Raw genomic sequence first — 27,252 nt, forward strand, 5'->3', positions numbered from 1 at the left:
AATATTTTTAACTCTATTTTCTTAGGAGAAGGCAACTGTGAAGTTGAGAAGTCTGCTTTCTAAACACAGTGGAACCACAGTTGTTGAGGGCAAGAGCAGCTTGCTCCCAGGGTTTAGGTGAGGGATGCAGACAGTCCCCCTAAACAGTGTTGATAGCAAAGGCACACCATACCCAGAAACTCTGCTTGTGCCTAGGAATCTGTATTGTAACAGGCACCCAGGTAAGTCTGGTATACGTTGTCTTGGCTTATTTTGGTGAACCCCAACCTAGTCAGAACACTAAGGGCTTGTGGTGAGTGGTTCGCTTCCCTTTGGGTTCCTTCAGTGAGCATGGGTTAGAGGTACTACAGACCACACCCCACAGTTTAGAAGGGCACCTGAGGCCCAAATGGGAGGAGTGTCTATGCTAATGCCATGACTTCCACCACATAAGCAGCTCATTCCCTGCTGACAGTGTCTGCATGGGAAGGAGCAGCCCCATGCCACCCTGGGCTTGAGCCAGCCAGATGGCCTATAGGATCTGTGTCAAAGCAGCTCAGAGACCTCAGCCAGGAACAGGGGCACAGCCAGAGCCACAGAAAAGACTTCTTTGACAAAGAAGTAACATTAAATCGGCACTGAGTGCCATGGCTGTGGCTTGGGGATAGGGCTACATGGTCCCCATGCTCTTTGCCCCTGACTCGTCTGTTTTGAAAACAGGGACCATGTGAGGCAGGCAGGACAGGATCAGGGTTGGTGTTCCTCCCAGTACCACCTGCCACTTTCCTCCTGAGGAGAGTGAACTCCCATGGACTGCTGTGTCGGTCAGGAAAGGCCAACAGCCCCCACTTCACAAAACCCAGCTTGTTCTGACCTGTGAACCCAAAGGAAGGTGCAGGCAAGCACACCGTGGGGACACCCCATGTGCCCAGTGAAGGTGGATGCGCACCCTCACACTGGTGCCCAACACCTGCCGGGTGGTCACTACGGTGAGAAGGAAGCCTGAGGCTCGGCTGCAGCCACTCACCGCTCCTCCCAGCACAAGCACTTACCCTCCAGGGGCGGAAGGTCCATCTGCGGAAGCTGGAACCCGAGCACAGCCTGCTTCAGCCAGGCCAGGTGCTCTGGGGCATTCCAGTGCAGGTGAGGAAGCAGCCGACTGCCCCCCGCCTCGGCAAACTCAGTGACAGGCCAGGACAGGTCACACAGCTGTTCAGAGGACACCACGGAAGCCAGGAACTGCAGCACACTGTTAAACAGCTCAATGATGGCACCAGGCTCCTGCGAAGGAAGGCCACCCAGACGCCTCTCTCTTCTGTCATGGAAAAAGCGGCCACTAAACTCACGGCCAACCCCATCTTCGACGTACTGAATGAGAGTCTGGCAGCAAAGGTCAAGGGAATGGGGGCAGTGGGAAACCAGCCACTGCACCGCTTGCAAAACCTGAGAGCAAAGACATTCAGAAAAGACTTGGTTGAACAATTCACACTGTTTTTCAAAAACAGCTTTCTGAAACAGCTTGATCCCCTAAGGCTGCCCACAGCAGGTAACACCAGAGTACCGGGCTCCCAACTGTGGTAAGAAGGGGAACAGAAGTGTCCTCTGCAGTTGAGTTTAGCCTTCTAGGGCTCTGGAGACATGTCCAGCAGAGGAACTAATGAGGGGCCCCCAGATCCCATTTGGCCTGAGGAGGAATGTGACCTGCATGCTCACCCCCCTGGAAGGGTCCAGGCCCTCAGGAAACCAGCCCTGAACAACCCCTTCACCATGCACAGAAACGGAAGCCACGTCTTCTGACTTTTGGAAGGACTAACAGCTTCACTATGTGCCAAGATGCCGTCACACCATATATTTATCTTACTTCCTGTAGTTAATTCTTGGCACTTCTTTCTCTAAATTGTTAGCAAAGCCTCCCGCTGCCTTTCTTTTTTTCTTTTGAGAAGGGGGTCTCCCTGTGTTGCCCAAGCTAGTCTCCAGCTCTTGGGCTCAAGCAGTCCTCTTGCTTCAACCTCCCAAGCAGCTGAGATTACAGGTTTGAGGAGACACCATGCCCAGCTTCAGACTTCCTTTTCAAAGGAAACATCAAATAACATTATTTCTTAATATATTGAGAGGACAATCACCCTAGAAAAATAATTTCTATATCTGACCTTCAAATATAAGATATGTTCATATTTTAAATTCATAGAAATAAAAACACTAAAAAATTTTACATGAACAATTTAATTTGCAGATAGCAGGACTGGGCAAATTTCATCTTTTGATTTCTGCTTATGTTTTTGGAAAGTTCTATAAACCACACACCTGCTGCCAGGTGCAGTAGCATACCACAGTAGTCCCATATACTTGGGAGGCTGAAGTGGGACGACTGCGTGAGCCCAGTAGTTTGAAGCTGCAGGGAGCTATCATGCCACACTGGGTGACAGAATAAAACTCTGTCTTAGCTGGGCACGGTGGCTCACGCCTATAATCCCAGCACTTTGGGAGGCCGAGGCGGGTGGATCATGAGGTCAAGAGATCGAGACCATCCTGGTCAACATGGTGAAACCCCGTCTCTACTAAAAAGTACAAAAATTAGCCAGGCATGGTGGCGCGTGCCTGTAATCCCAGCTACTCGGGAGGCTGAGGCAAGAGAATTGCCTGAACCCAGGAGGCGGAGGTTGCGGTGAGCCAAGATCGCGCCATTGCACTCCAGTCTGGGTAACAAGAGCGAAACTCCGTCTCAAAAAAAAAAAAAAAAAAAAAAAAAATTAAAACTCTGTCTTAAGAAAAACACAAATGCTAATATACGCTCAATTCCAGATACAGCAAAAGGGAAAAAAATCAAAATACCTTGACAGACCGTTAAAAATGGTGAAGGCTTACCTTAGTTGAACCCTGTAGGTCATTAGTGGACTCAGGGATCTCCGTAACAGTGTAATCTGAAATCAGCTTGGCTGAAACCAAGTCCTGCAGCATCAGACCTTTAAGAGAAAGAGATGAAGGTCACACACATTCTGCTCTCAGCACACCTGCTGACACAACTCACTGTGCTGACCACCCCAGTCCTGCAGTGGACAGTCCTATAAGGGTTGCTGTCTCAGTGATTCCTGATCCCACACTACTGGACCATCCTCAGACCAAGCATCCACCCCTTTATTAAACAATGCTGGTTCATAAACAAGACTTCCTTCACAAACCTTCCTCTACTTCCTTCTCAATGGCATCCCCTCCTGAGCTGGGCACAAGAACCACCAGCGGAAGTGCAGGCTGGAAGGGCTTGGCCTGCAGGAGCTGCCTGAGCTGCAGCAAGGCCGACAGCCAGTACACGTCCTCCTCTGCCACGTCCTCACTCCTCACTTTGGGGGGAAGCAGCAGCATGAGCCCACTGGCTCCCAGGAGGTCCTTCTGCGTCTCCACGGCATCAATGGCGCCATCACTCAGGGCGCCATGGGTCACCTGCAAGCGCATCAAGATCATCAGGATAGACGCACCACAGGACACATCAGCAGTGACGCATCTGCCCCAGAGCAAGTGCAGCCAAAGCTCTCCATGCGCTAAATACTGACTGCACTCCAGACAGGCTTCCAAGGGCACAGCTGGGCATACCCTACAGTTGTCTTACTTCCTGCAGTTATTTTCATTCCTGGCACCTCTTTCCCTAAATCTAATTGTTAGCAAAGACCCCTCCAACATTTTTTTTTTTTTTTTTTTTTTTGGAGAAGGGGGTCTTTTTATGTTGCCCAGGCTGGTCCTGAACTCCTAGGCTCAAGCAGTCCTCCTGCTTCAGCCTCCTGAGTAGCTGAGATTACAGGTTTGAGGGGCCACCAAGCCCAGCTTCAGACTTCCTTTTTAAAAGAAGTATCAAATAACATTCTTTCTTCATATATCCAGAGGACAATCTCCCTAGAAAAATAATTTCTATATCTGACCTTCAGATAGAAAACGTATTCATATTTTTTTCTTTTTTTTTTTGAGACGGAGTCTCACTCTGTCGCCTAGGCTGGATTACAGTGGCACAATCTCAGCTCACTGAAACCTCTGCCTCCTGGGTTCAAGCAATTCTGCCTCAGACTCCCGAGTAGCTGGGACTACAGGCGCCCACAGCCATGCCCAACTAATTTTTGTATTTTTAATGGAGATGGAGTTTCACCATGTTGGCCAGGCTGGTCTTGAACACCTGACCTCAAGTGATCAGCCCTCCTTGGCCTACCAAAGTGCTGGGATTACAGGCGTGAGCCACTGCACCTGCCCATGTTCATATTTTAAATTCGTAGAAACAAAAACAACGGAATTAACGCAACAGAATTAGTGTAAGAAATGGCCAGTTCAACAGGTAAGTTAGTCTCCAGCTAGAATTGTGTTTTGACTATATTACTAGAATTTTAATTAACCTTAAACAGGTATGAAAACAGTTAAAACTAGACACAGTGGCTCATGCCTGTCATCCCAGCACATAAGGAGGCCGAGGCAGAACTGTGTGAGGCCAGGAGTTCAAGACCAGCCTGGGCAACATAGCAAGACCCCATCTCTACAAAAATAAACAAAACTTTAAGCCCATAATAACATAAAGAGGGAAGGCAAGCCAGCAGCAGATGAGGGATTCTGATACATTTCTAGAAAGCAGCAAGCAGATGGGTCCAATCTCTGGGTCAGGGAAGCAGAGGAAGCCACACCTAAAGGCTGCAGCTGTGGGTGTGGAGGGAGCCAGGTTGACTGAGCCTGCAAAAGCCCTGTATATCCAGGCCCTGCAGACACCAGGAGCCAAAGGTGAAGTTCAGAGCCTGGCCCTATAGGCACCCACCACTGCAGGCAACCTTATGCACAACCAGTCCCCCGGGCCCCTGAACAGGAGTCCTGAGAGGATCCAGACACAGGGGCGTGATCAGGCACAGTGGAAGGGACTCGGTGTCAAACCACTCCCGACCCTACCCTGAGAATACCAGCAGCTCTCCAGGAAGCAGAAGGCACAAGTTCTTTCCAGAAAGCCTGAACAGTCTAGGGACCAGACACGCAGATCCAGACATCTGGGAGTCCCTCCGAAAAGGCTGGCTTTCCATTTAACTACCTCCCACCCCACCCCAAACACAGAACTTCCTCGCCAGCCTTGTAGGGCCTCACTCAGTTATAGACAGACAGCCTTGGGTAAGGCATCTGAGGAGAGCCTCCAACATAAAAGAGATAAACTAGAATAACAGAAGAGGGCGGGGAAAAAAAAAGGAACCAGATAATGCATGAACTGAAGAAAACTTAGACCCCCAAAACCCTAAAAAGATAAGATGATGCATCCAAAAAATAAGATGCTATGAAAAAGTCAACGTAAGAAGAGGAAATAATATATATGGAAGAAAAAAATCAGTAGAACTACTGGAAAATGAAGTCAAGGAAATCTTCCAGAACATAGTAGGAAGAGGTAAGATTGAAAATAGGATAGAAAGGATAAGAAACTCAAAGGATCAAATGATGAGGTCTAACATCTATCTAACAGAGGCTCAAGAGAGAAAAGAAAACAGAGATTGGGCATGATGGCTCACACCTGTAATCCCAGCACTCTGGGAGGCCGAGGCAGGCGGATCACGAGGTCAGGAGATCAAGACCACCCTGGGCAACATGGTGAAACCCTGTCTCTACTAAAAATACAAAAATTAGCCGGGCATGGTAGCGTGAATCTGTAGTCCCAGTTATTCGGGAAGCTGAGGCAGGAGAATCGCTTGAACTCAGCAGGCAGAGGTTGCAGTGATCCAAAATTGCGCCATTGCACTCCAGCCTAGGCAACAAGAGCGAGACTCCATCTCAAAAAAATAAATAAACTGTGAGTGTCATAAAAACATGACTGCTAAGCCCTGCACAGAGAAGGAAGTCCAGTGCCAGGCATGACAAAGTGAAGTTTTAGGATGCCATGAACAGAGAAAAAAGGCTTCTGGAGAGAAACAATACCAGGGCACACAGAAAGGAACAGGAACAGTCTCAGACTCCACCTCAACAGCAACAGTGGACGCTAGGTGACAGTGGAGCAAAACTGAAAGGAAATAATTTTCTTCTTTTTTTGAGACAGGGTCTCCCTCTGTAATCAAGGCTGCAGTGCAGCGGTGCGATCACGGCTCACTGTAGCCTCGAACTCCCGGGTTCAAGCAGTCTTCCCACCTCAGCTTCCCAAGCTCCAAGAACTACAGGAACAGATAATTTTGGGGTTTTTTGTTGTTTTTTGTTTTTTGAGACAGAGTCTTGCTTCTGTTGCCCAGGCTGGAGTGCAATGGCCCGATCTCAGCTCACCGCAACCTCCGCCTCCCGAGTTCAAGCAATTCTCCTGCCTCAGCCTCCTGAGTAGCTGGGATTACAAGCACGCACCACTACGCCCAGCTAATTTTTGTATTTTTAGTAGACGGGGTTTCACCATGTTGGTCAGGCTGGTCTCAAACTCCTGACCTCGTGTGATCCGCCCACCTCAGCCTCCCAGAGTGCTGTGATTACTGGCGTGGGCCACCGTGCCAGGCGAATTTTTGCATTTTTTATACAGGGTTTCACCACATTGCCCAAGATGGTCTCAAACTCCTGTACTCAAAACAATCCGCTTACCTTGGCTTCCCAGAGTGCTGGGATTACAGGTGTAACCCACTATGTACGGCCAGGGAAGTAATTTCCTACCTATAATTTTACAAACGTAGCTAAACTATGAAGCAAATACAAGAATAAAATAAATCTTTTTTTCTTTCCCCCAGCCTAAGTTATTTTGTCAATAAAATCATTTTTGCTGGGTGCAGTGGCTCACGCCTGTAACCCCAGCACTTCGGGAGGCCAAGGTGGACGGATCACGAGGTCAGGAGATCGAGACCATTCTGGCTAACACGATGAAACCCCATCTCTACTAAAAATACAAAAAATTAGCCGGGCGTGGTGGCACACACCTATAGCCCCAGCTACTCAGAAGGCTGAAGCAGGAGAATCGCTTGAATCCAGAAGGCAGAAGTTGCAGCAAGCCAAGATCGCACCACTGCACTCCAGCCTAGGCGACAGAGCAAGACTCTGTCTCGAAAAAAAATAAGTAATAATAAATCATTTTTATAAGGGAAAGGACTCAGAAAATTCCCCTCCCATGACATGTACCATCCAACAAGGGGCTGAACCAAGAAAAAATACCACAGCTGCTGCTAATGGCAACACTGAGCAAGCACTTGGCCTGTGCCAGGCATTGTCCTATGCAGTCTGCATGTGCAGACTCACTCCGTCCTCAAGAGCCAGATGAGCATCTCCAGCACACAGCACCTGTGCAGGCTTGGGCAATTTCTTTTGGCTTTGCTGAGTAAAACAGGACAGTAAGTAACTATCCATACATAGGTGGCAGAGACGTTAGGGAACTTGCCCAAGGTCACAGAGCTTCCAGGTGGAGGAGCAGGGACATGTGCTTGCAATGATGGCATGACGGCACATGCTGCCTGGATGGAGACCAGCCCACAGATGAGGGTTCCAGGACACAGGGAATATGGATGGATCGGAATATGGAAGTGACAGAACATTTGGAAAACTACCGAGATATACACAGCAACCCCCCACCCCGCCCTGTAAAAATCAAAGCGATAAAGAGAACTATGTTAAGTGAGACAATAAGGCAACTCCAGTTCTTGCAGGAAAAAAATAATTGTGGTCATAGAAAGAACACTACTGGTTCTGAGGCGAATAGAGTCACAGAGCCCATTCGCTGGAGTGGGCTCACAAAGTGACAGTGTAGCCATCCTGGGAAGACGTGGAAGGCTGACTGGGATGACGGCACAGGAGGCCACTCTGCACCTAGTGTGGTATGCAGCAGCCACGAGGTCCCCGACTCCACCTGGTGTCCGTGCCCACGTGTGATCTCCTGCCCTGTGAGCTGGGCCTGGCCACTGCTAACGGACAGAAGCCAACAAAAGCAACAGGATGTCACTTCTAAGTGTAGGTTATAAAGGCACTCAGACTTCCAGCTTGGCTCACCTCTTGCTCACTCTGATGAAAGCCAGCTGCCATGCTGTCAGCTGGGGAGAGGCCCACGTGGCAGGAAGTGAGGAAGTCTCTGGCCACAGCCTGCAAGGAAGTGACGCCACCTGGATTCCTGACCCACAGAAATCTGATAACAGATGTCATTTTAAGCTGCTATGTTAGAGGTAATTTGTTATTTAGGAATAGGTAACTAATACATTTATATTAATGGGAAGTCAGCAGAGAACACTGAAATGGACAAACTGAGAAACAGCTGTTAAGTGTGTGATCTGGAAACATGAGAAAAATGAGGCCCTGAAGAAAGGAGTTGAGAGGAGAGAGGAGCTACTGTGTCTCATTTTAAATCACGTGGCGTTATTTGACTTGTTTTTAAGTACATGGAAGCGTTACTTTCATTAAAAATGAAAATGAAGGTAACAGGAACAGTAAACTAATTTCCAGGAGATGAAATATGACTTTGTAATCACAGGAAAGGGAAGAATGTGCACCAAGAAGTTACTGTCACCTCAGAACAGCAAAAGCATGGATGGCTCTTATCATCTTTACATTTCTTTTACATTTCCTCATTTTTTTTAAAGTTTTGTATACGGATTACATTTAGGAAACTCAATATATAGTATTAAAATAGAAAAATTAAAAAAGCAGGCTGGGTGCAGTGCCCACTGCTAAATTTGGCTGGCTTAAAAAAATTATTTTTAAAAAACACTAGAAATGACAGACATAATACTTGCTTCTGAGCCTCCCATAGTCTTTCAAAACCACGTTAGGGAATAAATAGTATTTGCATGATTCTAGTGATATCCTGGAGTAAGTGAAAGTAATGAAAACATAGAAGTAAACACAAAGCAATTATAATTCACCTTTATACACACGTTTACAGAAATCATCTGATCCCCTTTGCCGCTAAGCGAGTTGAAAAGCGAAAGCGTCCGAATCCCACCAGCATCGCTGCACGTGTCATCCACTGAGCCATCATCTCCCATGAACTTGACTTTCAACCAATTTGCCAGAATTCTATAGATTAAAAAAAAAAAAGAAAAACACTTAAGAATCCAATTCTAAATGTGAATTATAAAGACTTCCAGGAAAAGAAAAAAGAGAAGTATCACACAGATGTAGGTCCAAAGTTACCAAATCTTACTATGAAGTTGACCTGCACAAAAGAGGCTGTCATTTAAAAATGGAGCAATGATCTTTACCTGTTCATAGGGTCTTACCGTCACCCAGGGTAGAGTGCGGTGGTACAAACTCGGCTCACTGTAGCAAGCAAACCTCCTGCCTCAGCCTCCTCAGTAGCCTGGACTACAGGCACGGGCCACCATCCTCTGCTAAGTTTTGTTAGTACAACACAGATGTTGCTCACGCTGGCTTCAAACTCCTAGGCTCGAGCAATCCCTCCACAGCCTGCCCAGTTGCTGAGATTACAGCTGTGAGCCACTGCACCTGGCTTCTACTTGTTCTTAATTGAGCAGGAGGGAGCACTCATAGAACCGGCTCATTCTAATATGACTTAAGATTCTGAGGCATTAAGATTTTTAGCAACAGAAAACATCCCTAGAGTTTGAAATACATATTTTTTATGGATCAAATTTCTCACATCTGAGACCTTAAGAATTCCTAAGTGATATATGAACTTAGCAAATCACAAGACAGCTATTTTAAGAAATGAATCCTCAGCTGGGCATGGTGGCTCACACCTGTAATCCCAGCACTTTGGAAGGCCAAGGCAGGTGGATTGCTTGAGCCAGGAGTTCAAGACCAGCCTGGGCAACATGGCAAAACCGTCTTTACAAAAAAAAAAAAAAAGTTACAAAACCTAGCCTGGCATGGTGGTGCGTGCCTATAGTCTGTTCCTCAGGAAGACCACTTGAGCCCAGGAGGTCAGGTTGCAGGGAGCCAAGATCGAATCACTGCACTCCAGCCTAGGGGATAGAGTGGGATCCTGTCTCAAAATTAAAAAAAAAAGGAAAAATGAATTGCCATTTAAATAATTTGAAAATGCCACAACACTCTTCTTTGTTCAGCTGTACTATGAGATGAACATCATGACTTTCTCTTTCTTTTTCCTTACTGCATGTGTTCCAAGCTTGCCTGGGATTTCTTTTTAAGTGAAAAAGTATTTTGGAATTAGATAATGGTGTTTAAAAAGAAATGTGTTCAGAGAACTTCGAACCCTCATACATCGCTGGTAGGAATGTTAAAGATGCAGCCACCATGGAAAGGTCTGGCAATTCCTCAAAGACTTAAACATATAGTTACCATACAATTAGCAATCCTTCTCCTAGCTATATAACCAAGAGAATTATAAATCACATGTCCACACAAATACTTACACCTGAGTATTCATAGCAGTCTTTTCACAGTAGCCAAAAAGTAGAAACCACCCAAATGCCTATCAACCGATAAATGGATAAATAAGGTATACTCACATAATGGAGTATTATTCAGCCACAGAAAAGAATGAAGCACTAACATATGCTTCAACGTGGAAAAGTCTAGAAAACATCCCATAGGGGAAAGGTACGATTCACAAAAGGCTACATATTATATGATTCAATTTATACAAGACGTCTAGAATAGGCAAAAATTTATGGAAACAAAACAGATCAGTGGTTTCAGGCTGGGTATGGTGGCTCACATCTGTAATCCCAGCACTTTGGGAGGCCGAGGCAGGCAGATCACCTCAGGTGAGGAGTTCAAGACCAGCCTGGCCAATACGGTAAAACCCCATCTCTACTAAAAATACAAAAATTAGGCTGGGTGGTGTGCACCTGTAATCCCAGCTACTCGGGAGGCTGAGTCAAGAAAATTGCTTAAATCCGAGAAATAGAGGTTACAGTGAGCCGAGATCACACCACTGTACTCCAGCCTGGGCAACAGGGCAAGACTCCATCTCAAAAAAAAAAAAAAAGAATACGGGCTTTCTTTTTGAGTGAAATTTAACAGTGATGGTGGCAAAACCCTGTGGATATATCTAAAAATCACTGAAATGTACACTTCAAATGGGTGAAGTTTATGGTATGTGAATAACATTTCAATAAAGCTATCTTAAAAACAAACTGTAAGCCGGTCGTCATGGTTCACGCCTGTAATCCCAAAACCTTGGGAAACCAAAGCACGTGGATTGCTTGAGCCCAGGAATTCAAGACCAGCCTGGGCAACATGGTGAAAACCCCATCTTTCAAAAAAGAAAAACCATTAGCCAGGCATGGTGGCACACGCCTGTAGTTCCAGCTACTCAGGAGGCTAAAGTGAGAAGGTCATTTGAGCCCAGGAGGTCGAGGCTTCAGTGAGTCATTATCACACCAGTGACCTCCAGCCTAGGTGACAACAGAGCAAGACCCTGTCTCAGAAGAAAGAAACTGTAGTTGCTTCAAAACTATGACTTCTTGGCCAGGAGTAACGGATCACACCTGTAAGCTCAGCACTTTGGGAGGCTGAGGCGGGTGGATCACGAGGTCAGGATTTCGAGACCAACCTGACCAACATGGTAAAACCCCGTCTCTACTAAAAATACGAAAAAATTAGCCAGGCATGGTGGTGTGCGCCTGTAATCCCAGCTACTCAAGAGACTAATGCAGGAGAATCGCTTGAACTCAGGAGGCGGAGGCTTCAGTGAGCCGAGCCACTGCACTCCAGCCTGGGTGACAAAGTGAGACTCCAGCTCAAAAACCAGGAAAAAAAAAAAAAGACTTCTGGCCAGGTGCAGTGGCTCACTCCTCCTTTGGGAGGCCCAGGTGAGTGGACTACAAGGTCAGGAGATTGAGACCAGCCTGGCCAGCACGGTGAAACCCCATCTCTACCAAAATACCAAAAAAAAAAAAAAAAATTAGCTGGGTGTGGTGACATGTACCTGTAATCCCAGCTGCTTGGGAGGCTGAGGCAGGAAAATCACTTGAACCCAGGAAGCAGAGGTTGCAACGAGCCAAGATTGTGCCATTGCACTCCAGCCTGGCGACAGAGCGAGATTCTGTCTCAAAAAGACTTCTGTATTTTAGTTACAGGAAGTAAGACCGTGTCAATTTTTTTTATTTAAATGCCAAAAGTTTCTTCTGAATGGGAAAAAAATGAAACTATAGTAAACAAACTATAAACTATCTTACCGAAGAGTCTAAAGTAAAGCAGGTCTATCAATACCTTAACACAGCTTTAAATACTGTTGCCAAGTGACGTGGTTCAGATTTGTGTGCCCACCCAAAATCTCATGTTGGACTGTCATCCCCAGTGTTGAAGGAGGGGCCTGGTGGGAGGTGCTGTATCGGGGGTGGATCTCCCCCTTCCTGTTCTCATGACAGTGAGTTCTCATGAGATCCAGTGGTTTAAAAGTGCGCAGCACCTCCCACTGTGCTCTCTCTTCCTCTTGCTCCGGCTATGTAGGCCATGCCCGCTTCCCCTTCGCCTTCCACCATGATTGTGGGTTTCCTGAGGCCTCCCCGGCCATGCTTCTTGTACAGCCTGTGGAACCATGAACCAATTAAACCTCTTTATAAATTACCAAGTCTCAGATAATTCTTTAAAGCAGTGTGAAAACGGACTAATACACCAAGTTTATGGAATAAAAATGGAAATAATCAAATCTAAAGTTTCAACTTAAAATCCTGAGCAAAACAGACTGTAAATCCAAGCATTAAAACATTAAACCTATGCTTCAGAGTTCCCATCAGACATAAAAGGAACACCCGGCCCTGGCCCACAGCTCTGCCCCCGTCCACTCCACCTCTTGGAAATCCCACAGGGGAAAACCTGACCTGCCAGGACTCCCTGGGGACTGCTCTTCTCCATCCGGCAACACCAGCACCAGCTTCCAAAACACACGCTCCTGCCTCCCAGGGAGGTGCTCGGCCACAAGGGACGGCAGGTCCAGAGACGCCCATGCCACATCACTGGAAGGAAAAGACCACCGTGGGTTAGCCAGTATGTGAGACCCTAGCAGGAGCAGCACACACATCCTATGAGCAGGAAGGGGCAGGGTGGGGAAAAATCAGGGTCAGAGGTTGAACTGCAAACTAGAAACCATGTCTGAAACTCAGCAAAGAGACCTCAGAGGCATGAATGGCTGTCAGTGTGATAGACTGGGAGACAGGGGGCGGCGGGGGGGAGGATACCGGCGACACAGAAGGGTGGGGCATGACAGACCTCAGCAGCTGCTGGTAGAAGTGCTGAACCTTCATCTGGTGAGCCGTTTTATTTCTGAGCCGCCTTAACCTGCAAAGGAAGGCAGAATGACAGTGTCCCCACAGGAGCTTAGTGAAAAGTACTGACTGGCTAGTGAGTGTCCCCTGGGGAGTACCCAGGAGATTGAAAAAAACTTTCTGCTAAAGAAATGGGTTACAGGCCAGGCATGGTGGCTCACGCCTGTAATCCCAGGACTTTGAGAGGCCAAGGTGGGCAGATCCCGAGGTCAGGAGATTGAGACCATCCTGGCTAACACGGTGAAACCCGGTCTCTACTACAAATACTAAAAATTAACTGGGTGTGGTGGCGCACACCTATAGTCCCAGCTACTCGGGAGGCTGAGGCAGAAGAATCGCTTGAACCCGGGAGGCGGAGGTTGCAGTGAGCCAGTATCGCGGCCACTGCACTCCAGCCTGGGCGACAGAGCAAGACCCCATTTCAAAAAAAAAAAAAGAAAAAGAAACGGGTTAAGAGGATTCCTTCATTCCACAAATATCAATTAAGTATCTGCTGTGTGCTGGCTGTGGGAGACTCAGCAATAAATCCTGCCCTTCAAGCATCTCTAAATGCCGGCCTGGCACGTGGGAGGTGTCGGCACTGTGGGCAAATGCCGCCAGGTGGGGCTGAGGTGGGGTGTATGCTGCAGTCTCACCAGGGTGGTCAGGTGACAGGTGAGCAACGACCTAAAGGAAACAGGGGCGGCAGCAGGACAGCCAGCGGCAGAGCACACGCCTGTGCTGGGCCACAGCTGGACCCAGCATGTTTGCGGAGAGCAGTGAGACAGCTGGGGAGGGGGCCGGGTCCACCGCTGGGTTCGCCGCCAAGACAGGCGACGCCACCTGGCTGAGCTCTCGGAGGACCCTCTGGCTGATGCTCACCTGGTGCAGGAGATGCCCAATTTCCCTGCGTGGCCCAGGTCCAGGAGACCCCTGGCCAGGTTCTCCTCAGCAATGGGGCACTCTGCGCTGGGCGCCAGCGCCCTCAGCCGGTCGCTCACGTCCACGCAGCAGGGCGCGGCAGGGAAAGCCTGCATCTGGCGCCTCAGTTTCTTCCGGGCTGCGACAGCTTCCCTCCACCTGGGGGACACAAGAACACATCATCACTGAGTGTTTTCAAGGTCTTCAAACCAATAAACAAACTGGAGTTAAAACGCAGGCATGTTGCTGACTTGGCCAACAAGAAATAAATAAATAAATAAACAAACACAACTCGGGCATGGGGAAGGAATGACATCAAATGAGCGTGGTGAGCGACGAAACTACTGGATGTAAGAACTAACGCCGAATGCGCTTTGGAGGCCGACTTGGCAGAGAAAGCTGCCCAGGTGCCATGGCAAGAAACTGAAGGCACATCTGTCCCAGCATCATAAATGATTACTTAGACATAGCAGTGATATCAAACATAATTAACTATATAGTCAATCTTATTACATTATTATTCTCTATTATTAACTTTCCCTTTAGTATTACAGTGTAGGACCGTTTTTAGCCTTATACTATAGAAATAACAGGGTAGAACATAACTAGGAACTGAAGGGACATTGTGAGAAGTGATCAGGAGGCGAGAGTAAAAGCCTTGCGGTAGCGCCAGTGCCTGGGGAGGCGCCCGTTACTTAGCAGGCCGTGAGGGGCACTTTCCCTCTCACTGAGGAGTTCAGAGAAAACTCTGCTCTGCCGGCTCTTAAGGAAGGTCTGACACTAGCCAGCCTGCCCACGGACATCAGGGGCTTAAACCCTCTCCGTGGTGCTGTGCTCCGACGGTCACTGTTCTTGTCCACTTTCATGGTCCACTTTCCCACCTGATGCTCTCTTGTAAATTCTTAGAATAGAGGACTCCTAAAAGTCTTTGATCCCTCTGATAAGTGCATAGAAAGATACTGACCTATGTGCCTCCCCTCCTTGCAGCAGCTACCTGAGGGAGGGCCCTCTGTGCTGTACCCACGTGACCCGCTGAACTGCGCCCATGTGGCCCCCCATATTTTAAGAAAGTGATTTGCTTGACCCCTAGCAATCATGTCAGATAATTCACTCTCCGGCCCTGTCCCCCTGCCTTGTATACAATAAATGTCAGTGAGTCCAGGCATTCGGGGGCCACTGCTGGACTCCACCCCCTGGTAGCAGCTGAATTCTTATCTCTGTGTCCTTGTGTCTTTCTCTTCTACGATCTATCGTCACTGCACACAAGAGAATACCCACAAGACCCTGTGGGGCTGCACCCTGCAGATAGAGATCTAAGATACATGCGCCTGGCCGGGCTCGGTGGCTCACGCCTGTAATCCTAGCACTTTGGGAGGCCAAGGTGGGCAGAATGCCTGAGCTCAAGAGTCTGAGACCACACGGGCAACACAGTGAAACACATCTCTACTAAAATACAAAAAATTAGACGGTTATGGTGGCAGGTGCCTGTGGTCCCAGCTACTCAGGAGGCTAAGGCAGGAGAATCACTTAAACCCGAGAGGTGGAGGTTGAAGTGAGCCGAGATCACGCCACACCACTGCACTCCAGCCTGGGCGACAGAAGGAGACTCTTGTCCAAAAAAAAAAGATATACATACATCCCTTGACCCACAGCCGCCACTGACAGGAATTTATCTCTAGATACACATGCCTGTGTCCAAGCGGGTGAAATGTCTGTACAAGGAGAGTCACTGTGACACTCTTTGCCAGAGCTAAAAGGAGAGCCACATCAAAGTCCAGCAACCAAGGACGAGGAAGGTCATTACTGGTACATTCTCGCACTGACCTCAACACCACTGGCAATGCTGAGAGCTCAACATGCTGCTACAGCCAGTCCTCCACCTCTTATCAGATGCAGCACAGAAAGGCTCAGAGCAAAGCAGGGGTCAGGAGGCCACCTGTGCCGACAGCCACAGGAAAGGACAGAAAGTCTCTGGATAGATTCACAAGCAGCTGCTGTCTCGAACAATGGACAGAGGTCTGTTGTGGAAGGGAGACTCACTTCTCCCCATACTCCCTTCTATACTGTTAGAACTGTCGAGGACACTATTACTTATTTTAAATTTTACTGTGAAATAAATCATACAACACACGGAACACAGATATGCCCCGTTTAAAGATTAATAAATAATCAAGCACCTATGCACTTTCATCCAGTTGAGACGTTGTAACCGTGAGAGGCAGCCCTCCCATTCCCAAAAGTAACCACTATGCTGAGATTATGATCATTATTTTCCTCCTTTTCTTTAGGGTTATACCACTATATAAAAATCCAAACTAAGCGATCTGGTATGAATATACAGTATTTGTATATTCCCTATTAATTGCTTTTTTCCCACCACTCCTGTTTTGAGAATTCACATTTGCTGGTGCACAGAGCCATCATCTGATCTGGCCTGTTCACAGCCATCTCCCAGCATCCAGTGCCGTGGGCAAATGGCAGGCACCCTGTAAGTATCTGCTGAAATACAGAGCAGCCACCACACCCCAATCTAATTCCTGACTTTTCACCTTAGTCTATACTCTGTGTGTGTGTGTGTGTGTGTGTGTGTGTGTGTGTGTTTCGCACATAATCAAGTATTTCTGAAACCCAATATAATCCAATTAGAGTCCATTTTAGGTATTCATTGCTGGAACATTTTCCCTGATCCTTTCACCACTGAATAAAGGAATTGATGGCTCATACATTTTGAATCTGGTAAAAGACTCTTCCCTGTGTGTGGATTTTGCCTGTAGGGACACAGGACTCACCGCTGCAGATACTTGCAGAAGCACTGAAGCTCCTGGAGTGTCTCCTTTGCAGTCTGGAAGATTTCCTCCACGAGAAACAAGTCCATGAGATGGGCACAGACATCCTCACAGCAACGGGCCATGCGGACCCTCTGGTCTGTCTCTACTGCTTTCCTGAGAAACAGGGCGATCAGCATGGAAGACTGCACTCAGGGCCCACAGACACTGAAGGCTTGCTTTAAAAGTTCAAGAGCTGGCCAGGCACGGTGCTCACGCCTGTAATCCCAGCAGTTTGGGAGGCCTAGGCGGGCGGATGACCTGAGGTCGAGAGTTCCAGATCAGCCTGGCCAACATGGAGAAACCCCAGCTCTACTAAAAATACAAAATTAGCCAGGCGTGGTGGCATGGGCCTGTGGTCCTAGCTATTTGGGAGGCTGAGGCAGGAGAATCGCTTGAACCCGTGAGGCAGAGGTTGCAGTGAGCTGAGATCACACCACTGCACTCCAGCCTTGTGACAGAGGACTCTGTCTCAAGAAAAAAAAAAAAGAAAGAAAGAAACCTTTATCTTAATAAAAGAGTCAGAACTTTTAATTAATTATTTTAGAGACAGAGTCTCACTACGCTGCCCAGGCTGCAGCACGGTGGCCATCTGCAGGTGAAATCACTGCACACTACCTGGACCTTCCGAGCTTGAGTGATCTTCACACCTCAGTCTCAGGAGCTGGGACTACAGATGCCTGGCTTAGAATTTGTGAATGACCATGTAGACAACCAACCAGAAAATCTTCTCATCAGCAATATCTGACACCTGCAACTGGAAGTGTGTCAAATATCTGATAAATGCCAGTGGCTACTAAGGATGGCTGACGCTGGTCATGTGGTGGTAACCCTCGTATAAAAGAGAATTTTTTGTAATAAAATTCTCTTTGTCGAATGTCTATCAAATACATTTGGTCACAAAATCAAAGCTTAAACAAGAAAGCACATTTCCAATAGCCCATCCTCAGTGGCTCGAGACACAGCCTCAGTCTCCTGGCACAGCAAGGCACCAGTGTCTCACTTACTTCAACTCATGAGAGCACGTTTCCCTCACAAACTCCATCATCACCCGTTCCATCAGCTCTGCAGCCAGGCCCTGGCTCAGCTCAGTTAACGCCAGCTCTCTCTCCCGTTTCAACCTACAAGGAAGAGAATACACAAGGGTAATGTTTCAGAATAAAAATAAGCGCTGCTTGGTCTACTCCCCAGCCGTGCAGACAGGGACGGAGCTGTGCTGCCTGAGCCAGGAGGCCACCCCGACTCCAGCTCCCGACACCACCTCCCTGCCCCTGCCTTTCCTGGCTGGGGAAGGCCACTGCTCACAGGTAGGTATGGCCTGGGGACCTCCACCCACTCCCTGGGCTCCAGTGTATGAGGGCACTGAGAGGGTCAGCAGGGGCTGAATGGCAGCACAGTGCACAAGAGCAAGGGCTTCCCGGCCAGGGTCCATTCTCTCCTGGTCCACACACATCTCCTGTCCTGCTGCATGGACACGACACACCGACCTTTCCTCTTCGGCCCGCTGCCTCTCCTGCTCTCTTCGCTCCCTTTCCTTAGTCACTTCTTCAGCTGCAATGTGCCTCAAAATGCCTGTGGTTGCAGCTGTTAACAAATCCTCCACAGCAGCATTAGAAACACTACACAGAGCAAAGGGGGTAGCATTCAAAGTCACAGTAAAAAAGCCACGTCAGTAAGTGTCTAATATTGACAAGGAAAAAAACACACGGCTTGAGTATCCCTAATCCAAAAATCTGAAATCCAAAATGCTCCAAAATCTGAAACTTTTTGAGCACAGCATGACATGCTTTTCAAAGGAAATGCTCATTGAATCATTTTAGAATTCAGATTTTTAGGTAGGAGATACTCAACCAGTAGATATAATACAAATATTCCAAAATCCAAAAGTATCTGTCATCTAAAACACTGTCGTCCCAGCGTTTTGGATACGGGATAGCAGCCTGTGCGTGTCTGGCTGTCAGCATACAAACTAAGCCCACTGTTAGAAACACACCATCTACCAAAACAGACTCGTGAAGAAACAGAAAAATCTCAGCAGTCCTGTAACTAGTAAGGAGATTTCCAAACAAAGCAAAGTGTAAGACCAGAAGGTTTCACTGGTAAATTCTATCGAACACTTAGGAAAAACTAACACCAATCTTTCTCAAACCCTTTCAAAAACTGAGGGGGAGGGAACATTTACTAACTCATTTTATGAGGCCAGCATTGCCCTAATACCAAAGACAGACCAGAGACACTAGAGGAAAGCTAGACACTGGCCAGGCACGTGGCTCACGCCTATAATCCCAGCATTTTGGGAGGCTGAGGTGGGAGGACTGCTTGAACCCAGGAGTTTAAGACTAACCTGGGCAACACAGGGAGACCTCATCTCTACAAAAAAATAAAAACGTAGCCAGGTTATAGTGGCACGCGCCTGTGGTCCTAGTCACTTGGGAGGCTGAGGTGGGAGGATGGCTTCGCCTAGAAGATCAAGGCTGCAGCTAGCTGTGATTGTGCTTCCGCACTCTGGCCTTGGCGACAAAGTAAGACCCTGGCTCAAAAAAAAAAAAGGAATAAAGAGGAAAACTACAGACCAATATTCCTCACGAATATGGATATAAAAATCCTCAACAAGGCCGAGCATGGTGGCTCACACCTGTAATCCCAGCACTTTGGGAGGCCAAGGTGGGTGGATCACCTGAGGTCAGGAGTTCGAGACCAGCCTGGACAACATGGTGAAACCCTGTCTCTACTAAAAACACAAACATTAGCCTGGCGTTGGTGGCAAGCAGCTGTAATCCCAGATACTTGGGAGGCTGAGGCAGGAGAATCACTTGAACCTGAGAGATGAAGGCTACAGTAAGCCAAGATTGTGCCACTGCACTCCAGCCTGGGCGACAGAGCAAGACTCCATCTCAAAGAAAAAAACAAATCTTCAACAAATGTTGGGTGCAGTGGCTCACACCTGTAATCTCAACACTTTGAGAGGCTGAGGTCAGGAGTTCAAAGCCAGTCTGTGCAACAAACTGAGACCCAGCCTCTAAAAAATTTAAAACTTGGCCGGGCACAGTGGCTCATGCCTGTAATCCCAGCACTTTGGGAGGCCAAGGCAGTGGATCACCTGAAGTCAGGAGTTCCAGACCAGCCTGGCCAAGCAAGACTCTATCTCAAAAATAAACTAATTAATTAATTAATTTAACCAAGGAAGCAAAAACTTTGTATGGTGAAAACTATAAAACAGTCCTGAAAGAAATTAAGGATGACCTAAATAAATGGAAAGGCATCTGATATTCTCAAATTAGAAGATTTAATATTGTTAAAACAATATTGGCCAGGTGTGGTGGCTCACGCCTGTAACCCCAGTACTTTAAGAGGCTGAAGCAGGCAGATCGCTTGAGGCCAGGAGTTCGAGACCACCCTGGACAACATGGCAAAAGGCATCTCTACAAAATATTAAAAAATTAGCCAGGCATGGTGGTACACATCTGTAATCCTAGCTACTCAGGAAGCTGAGGCAGGAGACTCGATAGAACCCAGGAGGCGGAGGTTGCAGTGAGCTGAGATCGAGCCACTGCATTCCAGCCTGAGCAACAAGGAGAGACTCCATCTCAAAAAAGAAAAAAAAAAGATGACAATACTACCCAAAACAATCTACAGATTCAATGCAATCTCTATCAAAATCCCAACAGCACTTTTTGCAGAAAAAGAAAAACTCATCCTAAAATTCAGATATCTCAGGAGACCCCAAATAACAAAACCATCTTGAACGAGAAGAATAGATGGAGGGGAAATTTTTTTTTTTTTTGAGACAAAGTCTCGCTCTGTTGCCCAAGCTTGAGTGCAATGGTGCGATCTCGGCTCATGGCAACTTTCGCCTCCTGGGTTCAAGCGATTCTCCTGCTTCAGCCTCCCAAGAAGCTGGGATTACAGGGACCTGCCATCACACCCGGCTACTTTTTTTATTTTTAGTAGAGACAGGGTTTCACCAGGTTGGTCGGGCTGGCTCAAACTCCTGACCTTGTGATCCTCCCACCTTGGCCTCCCTAAGTACTGGGATTACAGGTGAGAGTCACCACACCCGGCTTTTTTTTTTTTTGAGACAGAGTCTTGCTCTGTCACCCAGACTGGAGTGCAGTGACACTATCTTGGCTCACTGCAACCCTCCGCCTCCTGAGTTCAAGCGATTCTCCTGCCTCAGCCTCCCAAGTAGCTGGGAGTATAGGTGCCCACCACCACGCCTGGCTAATTTTCATATTTTTAGTACAGATGGGGGTTTCACCATGTTGGCCAGGCTGGTCTTGAACTCCTGACCTCAGGTGATCCACCTGCCTCGGCCTCCCAAAGCACTAGGAATACAGGCATGAGCCACCGGAAAATCTCCATGACACTGTATTTGGCAATGACTTATTGCATCGTGACTCCAAAACACAGGCAACTTTAGTAGAGGAAACTTCTAGAGGACTGGGCGCAGCTCCCCACCACGAGTAGCAGGAGGGGAGCACCAGATGCCACTCACCCCAGAGCAGCAGCCGCGTAGGCAGCGCCTGCAGAGCCGACTTCCTCACAGTCCCCCTGCAGAGCCTCCTGGATGAGCTCATCCAGCACCTGCTCCAGGTCCTGTGGAGAGACCAGCATGGGGTTGAAGGGAACGTCCCACCCAGGGCAGAAATCCTGGGTAACATGTTGTCACTGACAGTCTGCAGGTATCTGGTGACAAAAGCACATGACCCCTGACACAGGGTCAGCTAGGCTGCTGCAGGAAAAGTGTCCCCTGGCAAACGGAAAGCGGATGGCCACAGAGCACCCTGGCCCAGACATCTCCAATCTACATTGAGCAGCCTCCGCTTCTGTGGCCACTCTTATGTTCCCACTCAGGACTCCCCGATCCCAAGAGGGGCTGGCGCCCAGTGCCTGCCCCTAAGCAGCCAGAGTGGCACAAGCCAGTTCCACAACCATAGAGTTAACAGGCTCTACTCCACAGTAAGGCACTGGTCAGGGGCCAAACCCACCCTGCAGCCACACACATCAAGGGGCACACTCACCCCAGGCCAGGCCCATCAGGGTGCACAGTCACACAGGCCACACACACCAACAAAAACACATCCACCCCAAGGCCACGCCTATCAGACGACACAGCCACCCCAAGCCATGCCCACAGGGGACACACCCACCCAGGCCACACCCATCAGTAGGGACACCCACTCCCAAGTAACACCCAAAGGGGACAAGATCACACCCAACAGTGGGGACACACAACCCCCAGACATGACCACCAGGAAGACACACCCACTCTCAGGCCAGGCATACCGGGGCAGCACCTACCAGGAAGATACATCCACTCCAGGCCACACCCATCGGGGGGACACCCACCCTCAGCCATGTCCATGAGGGACACACCCACCCCCGCCGGGGGCACACCCACACCTAGGCCATGCCCATGAAGGCGTACAATGCTGCCCATGATCCTGTCAGGAATAGACAGGTGCTGAGTTCAGACACACAGGGGCTCAGGCCAGTGCTGAGAGGAAGCTCCCAAGATGAAGATGGGACTCCAGGCTGGGCCTGGATGGCGGGCCCCAGACCTGCCACCCGAGGCTGGCTGACTCTAGCAAGACCCCTCCCTGGACTCTCTGGAGACCAGGCACCACAGCCCACCCCCCGGAGTGGAGACCAAGGACACTAGTGCACAATGACCTAGAAGAGTCCCTACCTCATCAGAGTACACGGGCATGGGCTCTGGAGGCGGCAGCTCAGGCTGCACAGGGGGCTGGAAGAGGCCTGGCGCCGCGGACATGTTCAGTGCCAGGATGGGAGGCAGAGGCACTGGCGAGGGCGCAGGGGCAGGGAGAGGCTGCGGGAGACCGGGCAGGGGCGCATCTGGCTCTGCGCCACACTCCTCTCCTCTCCCTCCACCTGGAAGGAAACACACAGGAGGAAACGGCGCTGCAGACACAGGCACCTGGCACCACGGAGACCAAGGTCTGTGCAGGGACAGCCCCAGGCCACCCACAGTGACCCTGAGAACTGGCCTGCCCTCCTGAAGAACAGCCACATGGGACACACACCACAGGGGACACGTCCACCTTCAGGTGAAAGACAAGCCCCAGGAGGTGAGGGAGCCAGGAGCCAGGCTTCACGGCCCCTCGGTGCACTCCCAGTGAGCTCTGAGCATGAGGGAGCACCACAGCCCTGGGCCCAAGACAAGACAGATGCTCAGGCTCCTGGGAGGCGTCCTGGCAGGAAAAAGCAGCTAGTCCCCTCACTACGACTGCGGCTTCACTCACCTGCTGTGTCCGAGCCGGGTCTCTGGGTGCCGACGGGCAGCTCTGTGGCCAGGCTCTCCCCAACGTACTTGTTCTGGGAGTTGAAGCTGCACACAGGGGTGTGACGAGGGACGGGGGGCAATGGCCCTCCATTGACAATTTCCCCAATGGACACCGTCAGCTTCCTGCTAATAAACACCGACTTCCTGGTCTTGGATAATCCCTCTGGTTCCAGGAAAGCAGACCGGTTCAGCTCCACACAGCTACCCAGACCACAAGAAGACACCAGAGGGCCGTCACCAGGGAAGAAGGCAGCTTTGCCCTCAGTGCCCCGCTGAGTGCTGCAAGCTGTCAGGCGTGCCACAGCCATGTGTAAAGGACAGAAAGCAGAGGCCCAGGTCCCATGGCCACCCGTCCTGGAGCCTCTGTGGTCCCCGGAACCACTGGGCCCAGCGAGTTAACAGACACACGCTGACTCACTCCTGCCTCCTGGCTGGCTCACCCAAAGCCGCCTGTTTTGTGAGGGCAGACCGGGAAGGAGGAGGCAGGCCGGGGGCAGGTGAGGAGGTGCAGGAGGCAGGGTGGGGACCCAGCAGTGGGTGTGGAGGGTAAGCTGCCGGTGTCTGACAGTGGGTCTCTGAGTCTCATCCTGGTCTTAAAAGACACTCTGCTCAGTAGCAGAGAAGACTCTGGCCTGGCCTGCAGTGCCTCCATCCCAGCTGTCAGAGGTTGCCTGCCGCCAGCTGGCAAAGGCACTCAAGGCAAACAAGAAGCCCTAACTTTTATCTTTAGGTTCGCTGACAACTCATGAAAAGGACTGATTTTCGAGTCAACAAAGAACTTGGTCTGAGCCCTCAATGGGCTGACAGCCAGGGTGCTGGGAACACCCCCAGCTATTCTGAGCCTCGTGTGTTCACCTGTACGGGAGAGGAACACACCTTCTCCAAGCGGGGCAGGCAGGCAGCCCCCCACGGCCCTGTATCAGAATTCGAAAGGAAACAGGAGAGAGGGGCCCGCAGTTCCACGCTCAGCTCTCACCCGTCAGAAATGGTGAGGCCGTGGCAGGTGAGGAAGTCAGTCGCCTCTTCGCAGCCTTGGAACAGCAGCATGCGCACCACGCCATCCAGGGGAAAGACGGTAGATCGCTGTGTGCTCACCGTGTACGCGAAGTTGAGCGCCCGGAGGGCATCCTTGCGGATCTGAAAGAAGCAGCCAATCACTGCAGTCTCAGAGAAAGGCCCAATCAGACAAATGCAGTCAGCCTGTGACCACAGGAACGGCCAGCGTGGGGACACGGGCTCCTCCTGGGGCTCAGCCCAACAGAAGGCGCTCTGGCAACATAGAATGACCCAAGCTTAGAGATCGCAGGTGGGCTGCTCAGTGGCGATGCTCAGGAATGCATGCCAAGTAAACACTCTCACAGAGAAGGATAGGCTGGGAAGTTTTTATTTATAAGAAAAATCAGGAAACAAACTGTCCACCAACAAGGCCAGGTGAATTCAGCTATGCAGCATCCACCGACATGAAGGTGCTGCAGAGGACCCCGGAGACTATGGAATGCCAGGAAGAAATGAATCATGGCATTATAACAAAAGCCTTAAAAAAAAAAGAGGCCAGGTGTGGTGGCTCACGCCTATAATCCCAGCACTTTGGGAGGCCAAGGTAGGAGGATCGCTTGAGCCCAGGACTTCAAGACCAGCCTGGGCAACATAGCTACATCCTATTCTCCACAAAAAATAATTTTTTTTAATTAGTGGGGTATGGAGGCATGCACCTGTGGTCCCAGTAACTAAGGAGGCTGACATGGGAGGATGGCTTGAGTCCAAGAGGTTGAGGCTGCAGTAAGCCCTGATCACACCACTGCACTCCAGCCTAAGTGACAGAGTGAGAACTAGTCTCCAAAAAAGACAACGGGGCTGCGTGCCGAGGCTCACACCTGTAATCCCAGCACTTTGGGAGACCAGGCGTACCACATGAGGTCAGGAGCTCAACACAAGCCTGGCCAACATGGTGAAACCTGGTCTCTACTCCAACAACAGAAAAATCAGCTGGGTGTGGTGGTGGGAGCCTATATTCCCAGCTACTGGGGAGGCTGAGGCAGGAGAACCACTTCAACCCAGGAGGTGGAGGCTGCAGTGAGCCGAGATGGCGCCACTGCACTACAGCCTGGGTGAAAGAGTGAGACTCCATCTCAAAAAAATAAATAAAAATTTAAAACGACAAAGGAAAAACATAAAAATGCTAACAAAAATTACGCTTGGGTGCTGGGGCTTTGGTGACTAAGCTGTTCGTCCTCTTCCAATGTTCTTTAATTCAAGCAATACAGCGTTTGGCCTGTGCCTGGTACTGTCCTTAATGCTGAGAATACAACGGTGAACAATACAAAATCCCTGTCCCCACGTAGCGGACACGCTAGGGAAGAGAACAATGCCACGGAAAACGAGCACAGACAATACACAAAACGGCAATTCAGCGCGGCAAACGGACGGGGAGAAGAGGGAGCGCTGGCAGAGGCCGACTGAGGGCAGCAGCCAGGCCCCGTCTTGCCTCGGGGAGGTGCTGAGTTCAGACACACAGGGGCTCAGGCTGGAGCTGACAGCACCATGCGACTTTGTGAGCGGGAACAGCAGTGGGAACAGCAAGCACAAAGCCTCTGAGCAGGGATGCACGGGGCTGTGGGGACAGGCGGGTGCCTCTGTACACCACTGCTGGTGAAAACGGTTTTTCCAAAGAAAAACACTTGAATCACCTCTTTTGTTTAAAGTTATTAAAAATGGCCAGGCACAGTGGTTCACACATGCAATCCCAGCACTCTGGGAGGCCAAGGCGGGCAGATTACTGAGGTCAGGAGTTCAAGATCAGCCTGGCCAACATGGCAAAACCCCGTCTCTATTAAAAATACAAAAATTAGCTTGGCATGGTGGCACACGCCTGTAATCCCAGCTACTTGGGAGACAGGCTGAGGCAGGAGAATCGCTTGAACCTAGGAGGCAGAGGTTGCAGCGAGCCAAGACTGTGCCAGTGCACTGCAGCCTGGGCAACAGAGTGAGACTCTGTCTCAAAATAAATAAATAAATAAAGTTATTAAAATTGGTCAACATTCTACTAACGATCATCATATATACAGTATTAACTTTAAGTTTCATTTTATCTTTTTTTTGAGAGAGGGTCTCTGTTGCCCAGTAGATCTTGGCTCACCGCAGCCTCAACCTCCCAGGCTCAAGCAATCTTCCCACCTCGGCCTCCTGAGTAACTGGGAATACAGGAGTGTACCACCACACCTGCCCAGCTGTTTTTTTTATTTTTAGTAGAGACGGGGTCTCCCTATGTTGGTCCAGAATTCCTGAGCTCGAGCAATTCTCCCACCTCAGTCTCCCAAGGTGCTGGGATGACAGGTGTGAGCCAAAGCACCCAGCCAGTATTAACTACAAGTGGCAAGTTAAGGAAAAGCTTTTCATTTGCTCCAGAACTTCGGTTGTCTGGCAACCTGCAGACCTGACAACAAGGAGCAAACCTGCAAAAGATTCTCTGACTGCGACATGACTCTCTGTTTAGTCAATTTACAGGAGGCCCTGATGTGTGACCAAAGAAATTATCTGGAGCCAGAGATGGATGGACCTAGGCAGGTCCTGAGGTCTCCCAGGCATCACCATCTCCCCACAGTGGCCACTGCAGGCTTGTGGAAGGGATCTAGGCCACCTCCTTGAACCCACTGCCAGAGTGGGCAGCACAGTGTGCGCGAGGTGAGGCAGTGGGTTCAAGGTGACCCTCTGTAAGGCAGGCGGCGGTCCTGGTCATGTCTACCTGAACTGATACATGGAGGGCCCAGAACGGCAGGTGCCACAAGGGCTGCTCTGTCCTCATCCCCAAGTCCCATGGAACTGAAACGAAAGGACCAAGTGGAAACCCCGAAGACACTGAGTTTCCTCTGTGCAAACCTCAGGAGAGGGACCAGCCTTCCCACTGCTCTGCAGCCCCAGCACACGGCAAAGCACAGACACTGAGGCATCAACTAAAATAAACTTAGCACCATCGGCCTTACTCCAGAAACTTAGATTTAAAACATGAAGAACTTCAAAGTCAGGGATTTTGTGCGTAGATATGACGTTTCTGCTTTTTAGTTAGTTTTCATGGATGATGATAGTGCTGAATTCAAATTGTGTT

The 27,252-nt window shown here is 49.4% G+C and overlaps 1 protein-coding gene across 1 annotated transcript in view; it reads right to left on the reverse strand.

The window, feature by feature from the left end:
• LOC135272865 (germinal-center associated nuclear protein-like) overlaps positions 1-27,252 on the reverse strand; it is a 54,343-nt gene that overhangs the window by 8,697 nt on the left and 18,394 nt on the right. The window contains exons 11-24 of the mRNA XM_064371579.1: positions 24,127-24,287; positions 23,110-23,351; positions 22,536-22,738; positions 21,342-21,442; positions 18,334-18,465; positions 17,854-17,967; positions 16,811-16,963; positions 13,983-14,180; positions 13,066-13,134; positions 12,678-12,812; positions 8,790-8,943; positions 3,159-3,417; positions 2,845-2,942; positions 1,032-1,422 (exon numbers count right to left, since the gene is read on the reverse strand). Coding sequence (XP_064227649.1) covers positions 1,032-1,422; positions 2,845-2,942; positions 3,159-3,417; positions 8,790-8,943; positions 12,678-12,812; positions 13,066-13,134; positions 13,983-14,180; positions 16,811-16,963; positions 17,854-17,967; positions 18,334-18,465; positions 21,342-21,442; positions 22,536-22,738; positions 23,110-23,351; positions 24,127-24,287 — 2,410 coding nt within the window. The remainder of the gene's footprint in view (positions 1-1,031; positions 1,423-2,844; positions 2,943-3,158; positions 3,418-8,789; positions 8,944-12,677; positions 12,813-13,065; positions 13,135-13,982; positions 14,181-16,810; positions 16,964-17,853; positions 17,968-18,333; positions 18,466-21,341; positions 21,443-22,535; positions 22,739-23,109; positions 23,352-24,126; positions 24,288-27,252) is intronic.

The sequence above is a fragment of the Aotus nancymaae genome, unplaced genomic scaffold, assembly GCF_030222135.1.
Source record: "Aotus nancymaae isolate 86718 unplaced genomic scaffold, 86718_ANA_hifiasm-v0.15.2.pri h1tg000139l, whole genome shotgun sequence".
Classification (NCBI taxonomy): Eukaryota; Metazoa; Chordata; class Mammalia; order Primates; family Aotidae; genus Aotus; species Aotus nancymaae.